General features: G+C 38.7%; 1 protein-coding gene across 1 annotated transcript in view; it reads left to right on the top strand.

Annotated features, from left to right (window-relative positions):
* LOC105824025 (ankyrin repeat and KH domain-containing protein 1-like) overlaps positions 1 to 8803 on the top strand; it is a 198639-nt gene that overhangs the window by 188448 nt on the left and 1388 nt on the right. The window contains exons 22-26 of the mRNA XM_012661359.1: positions 97 to 246; positions 394 to 2003; positions 5816 to 5992; positions 7092 to 7292; positions 7780 to 7955. Of these exons, the coding sequence (XP_012516813.1) occupies positions 97 to 246; positions 394 to 2003; positions 5816 to 5992; positions 7092 to 7292; positions 7780 to 7955 (2314 nt within the window). The remainder of the gene's footprint in view (positions 1 to 96; positions 247 to 393; positions 2004 to 5815; positions 5993 to 7091; positions 7293 to 7779; positions 7956 to 8803) is intronic.

The following is an 8803-nucleotide window of genomic DNA, read 5'->3' as shown; positions in this document are numbered from 1 at the left end:
CCACCACGCCCGGCCTGATATGTCTTTTTTAATGAAGACATTTACTATTCATAGACATTGAATTTCATAAGTTCATATGTAGTCTTCATTTTATAGGTCAAAGAAATTATCTGTTCCAGCCTCAGTGGTGTCCAGAATAATGGGAAGAGGAGGATGCAACATCACTGCAATACAAGATGTTACTGGTGCCCACATTGATGTGGATAAACAAAAAGATAAGAATGGAGAGAGAATGATCACAATAAGGTAATTGTGAAATATGTATGTTGCTAGTTCTGAGTAAAAGTTATATTTTTGTAAGAAGCATACTTTGGTTAGATATGGTACAGTTACGAATTTTATTTGATGGTAATATTATCTGGATTTTTTATGTTTTTATTATTTTTTCCCCAGGGGTGGTACAGAATCAACAAGATATGCAGTTCAACTCATCAATGCACTTATTCAAGATCCTGCTAAGGAACTGGAAGACTTGATTCCTAAAAATCATATCAGAACACCTGCCAGCAAATCCATTCATGCTAACTTCTCATCTGGAGTAGGTACCACAGCAGCTTCCAATAAAAATGCATTTCCCTTGGGTGCTCCAACTCTTGTAACTTCACAGGCAACAACATTATCTACGTTCCAGCCCACTAATAAACTTAATAAGAATGTTCCAACAAATGTACGTTCTTCTTTCCCAGTTTCTCTACCTTTAGCTTATCCCCATCCTCATTTTGCCCTGCTGGCTGCTCAAACTATGCAACAGATTCGGCATCCTCGCTTACCCATGGCCCAGTTTGGAGGAACCTTCTCACCTTCTCCTAACACGTGGGGACCATTCCCAGTAAGACCTGTGAATCCTGGAAACACGAATAGCTCTCCAAAGCATAATAATACAAGCCGTCTACCTAACCAGAACGGGACTGTTTTACCCTCAGAATCTGCTGGACTAGCTACTGCCAGTTGTCCTATCACTGTCTCTTCTGTAGTTGCTGCAAGTCAGCAAATGTGTGTGACTAATACCCGGACTCCTTCATCGGTCAGAAAGCAGTTGTTTGCCTGCGTGCCTAAGACAAGTCCTCCAGCAACAGTCATTTCTTCTGTGACAAGCACTTGTAGTTCCCTGCCTTCTGTCTCCTCTGCACCTGTCACTAGTGGGCAAGTTCATACCACATTTCTACCTGCAAGTACTCCTCAAGCACAGCTTTCTTCACAAAAGATGGAGTCTTTCTCTGCGATGCCACCCACCAAAGAGAAAGTGTCCACACAGGACCAGCCCATGGCAAACCTATGTATCCCATCTTCAACTGCAAATAGTTGCAGTAACTCTGCCAGCAACACCTCAGGAGCTCCAGAAACTCACCCATCCAGTAGTCCCACTCCTCCCTCCAGTAACACACAGGAGGAGGCACAGCCATCAGATGTGTCTGATTTAAGTCCTATGTCAATGCCTTTTGCATCTAACTCAGAGCCTGCTCCATTGACTTTGGCATCACCCAGATTGGTTGCTACTGATAATCAGGACACCAGTAATTTACCTCAATTAGCTGTACCAGCACCTCGAGTTTCTCATCGAATGCAGCCCAGAGGTTCTTTTTACTCAGTGGTACCAAATGCAACTATACACCAGGATCCCCAGTCTATTTTTGTTACAAATCCAGTTCCTTTAACAGCACCTCAAGGCCCACCAGCTGCAGTACAGCTTTCTTCAGCCATGAACATTATGAATGGTTCTCAGATGCACATAAACCCAGCAAATAAATCTTTGCCACCTACATTTGGCCCAGCCACACTTTTCAATCACTTCAGCAGTCTATTTGATAGCAATCAGGTGCCAGCAAACCAGGGTTGGGGAGATGGTCCACTGACTTCACGAGTTGCTACAGATGCCTCTTTCACTGTTCAGTCAGCATTCCTGGGTAACTCTGTACTTGGACACTTGGAAAATGTGCACCCTGACAATTCCAAGGCACCTGGCTTCAGACCACCTTCCCAGCGAGTTTCTACTAGTCCAGTTGGTAAGTTATTCATTAACTATTGCTGTAGTTCAGTTTGGGGCTTTCACAGCCTAATTTAATCTTCCAAGAAAATAATAAACCATTTGTTTTGTACCTAATGCATGATTTTAAAGAACTGAGGCCAGGCGTGGCGGCTCATGCCTATAATTGCAGCAGTTTGGGAGGGTGAGGCAGGAGGATTGCTTGATCAAGGCCATGAGTTTGAGAAGCCTGGGCAACATAGTGAGAACTACAAAAAATAAGAAAAAAAACTAGCCGGGCATGGTGGCATGCGCCTGTGGTCCTGACTACTCAGGAGGCTGAAATGGAAGGATCACTTGAGCCCAGGAGTTCAAAGCTGCAGTGAGCTATGATCATACTGCTGCACTCCAGTCTGGGCAACACAGTGAGACCTTGTCTCTAAAAAACAAAAATTAGAGTGTATCATAAATAGTAAAGACCCTTTATAATGATGCTGATAGAGTAGACAAAAAGAGGAGCTATAGGTAAATCACTAATATACAATGAGCTGCTTTATATTTTCTCTGTGATCTTTCTGTCTCTCATAGTAAGGAGGTTATACCTTATGGCAGTCCATTTTCTTAGAATTGGTGTCAGAGGATTAATAAAAAGGGATCATGGGATACTTTAAGGATTCCAAATTTACAGGTTTTTTTAAAATTATAGTGATTATTTATAGTTCTCAGATTTTAAAAATTGAAGTTGCAAAGGTGTTTAGGCACCAGACCATGATTTACCTTGCTTAATAATACTCTATATTATTAATATTAGATGCAGCTATTTGAAGAGATCCAGTCATTTATAGGTTCTTATTTTAAAAAGACCAACTTAGATTCAGATATTGGTTCCTAAAAATTAGAAATTAGTTGCTGAAGCATCATAAGAAAGATTTAGATAGATATGAGGCCAGTTTTGACTTAGAGTTATTTGAAGAACCAGAATGTATTTTCCAGAGTTTAAGAGCCAAATTGTCATTCAATCTGCACTATTCTGAAAAACAAATTAGAAATGTGGCTGACCCATAATGGGGGTGAGAAGCACTATTGCCGCTGGGCGCAGTGGTTCATGCCTGTAATCCTAGCACTCCGGGAGGCCGAGGTGGGAGGATCACTTGAGATCAGGAGTTTGAGACCAGTCTGAGCAAGAGTGAGACCCTGTCTCTACCAACAATAGAAAAATTAGCTGTGTGTGGTGGCATGTACCTGTAATCCCAGCTACTCAGGAGGCTGAGGCAGGAGGATCGCTTGAGCCTAGGAGTTTGAGGTTGCTGTGAGCTAGGCTGATGCCACGGCACTCTAGCTCAGGTGACAGAGCAAGACTCCATCTCAAAAAAAAAAAAAAAAGAAGCCTTATTGCCACTTAGCATTTCTATTCCAGTTGGAAAACTGCACCATAGCCCATGCTACCTTTTTTGCTAATTATAAACCGATCTATGTTGTTTAAAATTATTTGTGAGTTATAGCCTTAGCTTTCATTTCAGATATATTTCCATTTACTTTTCAGGAAAACATAGCTGTTATATCATCTTGCAAATAGAAATATAAGCCTGCATAAGACTATCTATGGTCCAAAATATTCTCTAGAATTTGTTTCCTTTTCTATAAATAGGCATTTATTATTATAACTTTTCATTTTGGGAAACTGGAACAAATTTTGAGAAGCTCCAGGGTGAAGTGCCTAGGCTGTGATAGAGAGCATTCATCCTTGACCTTCTTTCTAGGGCCCAGGATTAATAAGCTTGGCCCTGTTTCTTCATTGCCTCTCTGGTTTCTTTTGTTAATGCTCTTCTTTCATGGAAATAGTTTACTCTTCTAGTTTTCAGGTAAGAAGAAAATACTTAAGAAGATGGGGAAGAGTCTGGAGAAACTGGAACCGTTATACACGGTTGGTAGAAGTGTAAAGTGGTACAGCCCCTTTGGAAAAACAGTTTCACAGTTCCTCAAAAAGCTAAACATAGGGTTATCATATGATCCAGTAATTTCACTTCTAGGTTTACGCAAAAGAAGACCTATGTCTATAGAAAAACTGGTACACAAATGATTGTGGCAGCATTATTCATAACTGCCAAAAATTAGAAATAACCCAGTGTCCATCAGCTGATAAGAAAATAAACCAAATGTAGTATATCTAGAAAGCAGAATATTTTTGTATTTGGCAATAAAAACAAGTGAAGTACTGATTCATGCTATAACATGGATGAACTTAGAAATCACTTTGTTAAGTGAAAGAAGCTTGTCACTAAAAACCAAATATTGTATGATACCATTTATATGAAATGTCTAGAATCAGCAAATCTATAGATGCAAAAAGTAGATTAGTGTTACCTAGGATGGAGGGATTGCAGGGAGAGAGGGAGAGAGTGATGGCTAAGGGGTACAGGGTTTCTTCTTAGGATAATGAAAGTGTTCAAAAATTGATTGTGGTGATGAATGCACAATTCTGTAAATATACTGAAAGCCACTGAACTGTATAACTTTAAATGGGTGAATCGTATGGTTTGTGAATTAAATCTCAGTAAAGCTATTAAAAAAATACATTTATGTAGCATCTGTTTATTTCCCTAAAACACAGCTATTATAATCTTTACAAAAGACTGACAGATTTCACTGTAAAAATATTAACAAGAGGCTATTACAGGAATGATTATTTTCCTACTTTATAGAATTTTTAAAGCCACATTCAGAATTCTCACTATCCTAGCTAACATCTGCTTTCATTAGCACTAGAAAATATTTTATTTTTTATTTATTTATTTTTTTTTTTTCAGAAAAGGGCACAGGGTAATAGTTGCCTAGCACCATAATGAAAGTCTGCAATAAGTAGAAAACACATCAAGTTATCCAAATGTCCAGAATAGTTAAATCTGTAGATACAAAAAGTAGATTAGCAGTTGCTTAGAAGCGGAAATATGGGGGTGAGAAGGACAGTGAGTGACAGGTAATGGGTATGGAGTTTCTTTTAAGGGAGACAAAAATATTCTAAAATTGATTGTGGTGATGGTTGCACAATCCTGTTAATATACTAAAATCCCAATATTAAATGGGTGAATTATATGGTATGTGAATTACATCTCAAAATTGTTTTATAAAAATGATGGGGAAATAAAACTGTTTGAAAATAAGATCTGCTTGAGATAAGTTTTGACAATTTTGATGCTGATGTTAACTATTTTTCCCTGAAATAAGCACCTATAATCCTTTTCCAGGCCCCTGACCCCTTTCCGAATACATTCTCCAGAGAAATAAATGGAATTTGAGAAGACGGCTAAGTTCAGGTTTATAGAAACTAGATAGAAGTTTTGATATAGTTTGTAACTGTTCACTTTTTTTTATCAGATAGAATACTGAAATTATCCTTAGTTTCATAGTATGCTTTTCCTCCTTGTCAGGAAGGAAACGTTGGTAGATTTTGTTACTCATCTTCCATTGGAAATGACTGTAGTTATATAGATGAAAAATTGTACTTTGAGATTTACTACAAAAGAAGTTATTGATGAGTACCACTTTATTTCAACATGTTCTCATTTCATGTCTCCTTCAATTAAAAGCTTTGAGATTTGTCCAAAATATTACTACAGGTGACTGCCATTGGGTTCACTTTTCTGTATCTAGTGCTGTTTGGTGATACTCTTCTGGATTGTAAGAAAAGAAAAGGGTTTGGCCAATACAGTATCACATAAACGGATTATTTCTGCTGCGATCCACAAAAACGAGCCACATGCGGTCTTCCTTTTCAAAAGGGAATAAGTAAACCTCAAACTTTTAATTTTAAAGCCTTGGCTAATTGGATGTCTTGGACATGTTTTATTTCAGGGTTACCATCCATTGACCCATCAGGCAGCTCCCCATCTTCCACTTCTGCTCCTCTGACAAGTTTTTCCGGCATACCAGGAACAAGGGTTTTCCTGCAAGGGCCAGCTCCTGTTGGGACTCCTAGTTTCAACAGACAACATTTTTCTCCCCATCCTTGGACAAGCGCCTCAAACTCATGTAGGAATCCTGGAGGAACTCTTCCCAAAGAGTTTTGAATAAGTTACTAAACCATTTATTTCAGGGAACACTGTTTTAAACATTAGTAAACTAAATGGTAGGCAGATACTCAAGGTTTGTATTGCAGTCATGTCAAAAAATTGTCAGTCATTTGTAGGATAGAAAACTTGAGAAGGATCAAGCTATTCCAAGCCAGAAATGTTTGCACTGGGACTTGGATCAAGAAAGGAGGTACTACAAGTAGTTTTACAAAGGGACCCTTTGGGGGCAGTGCTGTGACATTATTTCTCAGATCTGAGAAGAAGTTGAATTTATGTATATGGTTAATTTGGTATGATTTCTCATTTGTTTTATGAAACTGCATTATTGCCATCTATAAGTAAAAGTATTTCTTTGTTCTGACTTATTTATTTCAATATTTAGAATAGCTTAAGTATGTGGACTTGAACAGGATTTGATTTTTTTTTTTTTTTTTTAATGAGCATCAGGAGGTATAGTCAGTGTACTGGGTGTTTTGACAGGAGAGCAACCCAAATTACCTAAGAGTACCATTTAGAAACAAAGGTTTGAATTAAGCCTACAATCCTTTGCTAACATTGAATGTTTCTTCGTTACGGAAAAAAAAAAGGCTGTAGAAAGGGAAAAAAGGGAAAGAACTAATAAGTATAGAGGGCTACCAACTGTTTTACATACAATATGCTTGGTACTGTGTGAACATTGCCACATTTTAGTTAATTTAAAATGTGACAATATAGGTTTTAAGAAGATTATTTAGAGCTAGAGTAAAAGTAAACGTGGCCTGTTTCCTTTTTAGCCTTGTTCAGTTCAATCAGGAAAAACTGTTTTAGACTATTTGTTTTATGCTTAACATAGGCAGAAGTAGTCTAGGCTAATGTTTATAGAATTACATATTTTCACTGGAATGATCTTATAAAATGAAATATTTCTCTACAGAACCTATGTTGTGGAATAGATCTTTCCAACAAGGCTTCTCATATTCTTAAGTTTTTATATGTAATAAAACAATAGAGAAATATTTTGCCACCAGGTGATTCTCCTATTCCATCTGTTTCTTCGGGATCATCTTCACCTCTTTCAGCCACTTCTGCCCCACCAACATTGGGCCAACCAAAAGGAGGCAGTGCCAGTCAGGATCGAAAAATACCTCCCCCGATTGGAACAGAGAGACTGGCCAGGATTCGGCAAGGAGGGTCTGTTGCACAAGCCCCCGTGGGGACCAGTTTTGTCGCTCCTGTTGGACACAGTGGAATCTGGTCATTTGGTGTCAACGCTGTGTCAGGTACAATTACCTTGCCCCCTCTCTCTAGAAGGATATCTCAAATAAGTTACGAGTTTGCCATTAAAACTTAGTTTTATAGAAACAGACAAACAAAACTTAGTTCCTATGCTTAACACTCAGGGAAGGGTATTTATACTTACAAGGAGTCCAATCCAATCTCAGGGTCTGGAATGTTAGTTGGGATGATATATAGAGTTGATCAGAAATAAAAGATTCAAAGTGAGTGTCCTTTCCCTCTTAAACAATCATTTGAGTTCCTTCAGAGAGCACTTAATTTTTGAAAGACAAGGTAGAGTGAGGTATTCAAGGGACTTCACCCAGTTTTTCAGGAACTTGTTTTTTTGGCTTGTAAGATTGTGATGAATGTGCCTAAGCTCTTCAGAGAAAAGATTTTGATCACATTTAGTATGAAAAAGGAATAGAGTGGTAATGTTTTATTGTTTTATCTAAATAAATATCAAATACCGTTTTCAATTCTTCTTTCTAGAAGGCTTATCAGGTTGGTCGCAGTCTGTGATAGGGAACCATCCAATGCATCAACAATTATCAGACCCAGGCACATTCTCCCAGCATCAACCAATGGAGAGAGATGATTCTGGAATGGTAGCCCCCTCTAACATTTTTCATCAGCCTATTGCAAGCGGTTTTGTGGATTTTTCTAAAGTGAGTTGACAAACATCATTGTAACTTGTTTGGCACTTTGCCAGCCAATGTAGTCAAATGTTAAGGAATAGTTTGTATTGAAATAATTCTCCCTTTTGTTTCTGTGACTTTGCCAGATCTTTTGCTCAGTTTCAAGAGTGGGTGGTATTGTCCACAGTTAGTTTGTCCTCAAGCCATCCTGAAGATGTCCCTATCCACGTAAAACATCTGAGGGATTTGTGTTCTGCTGCCACAGCTTTGAGGGAGGCCTCTCCCTCTCTAAACAGTTGGCCATGAGCTCTCTGATGCCTTCTTGTCTGTTCTGACAGCTTTCTGGCTACCATAAAGCCAGATTATGGCTGGAAATAATACTCGTGTAGAGTTCCCTTTTTTCTTCTTAGCACATGCTTTATTAGTGAAACTAAAATATGGGAAAGTTGAGGGTATTAAATGTTTTCATCAAATATGGAATATGGGAAATTTCCTGATGACTTGATATTGAATTTAGCTTTTTTTTCTTCTTCCTTGTTGAAAAATGTTGTGGATACAGATAAACACTTTCGCTTTCTCAACACTGTGCCATGCTATACTACAGGATCCTCTGGAGTTCTTTGTTTATTTTAGAGACAGTGTCTTGATCTGTTGCCCAGGCTAGAGTACAGTGGCATCATCATAGCTCACTGCAACTTCAAACTCCTGGGCTGAAGCAATCCTCCTGCTTCAGTGGACTATAGGCATGTGCCACCACACGTGGCTAATTTTTAAAATTTTTTTTACCGGCCAGGCGCGGTGGCTCACGCCTGTAATCCTAGCTCTCTGGGAGGCCGAGGCGGGCGGATTGTTTGAGCTCAGGAGTTCGAAACCAGCCT

This window comes from Propithecus coquereli, unplaced genomic scaffold (assembly GCF_000956105.1).
Source record: "Propithecus coquereli isolate 6110/MARCELLA unplaced genomic scaffold, Pcoq_1.0 Scaffold709, whole genome shotgun sequence".
NCBI lineage: Eukaryota > Metazoa > Chordata > Mammalia > Primates > Indriidae > Propithecus > Propithecus coquereli.
The sequence above is the reverse complement of the archived record's forward strand: the minus strand, read 5'-3'. Positions and strand labels throughout refer to the sequence as shown.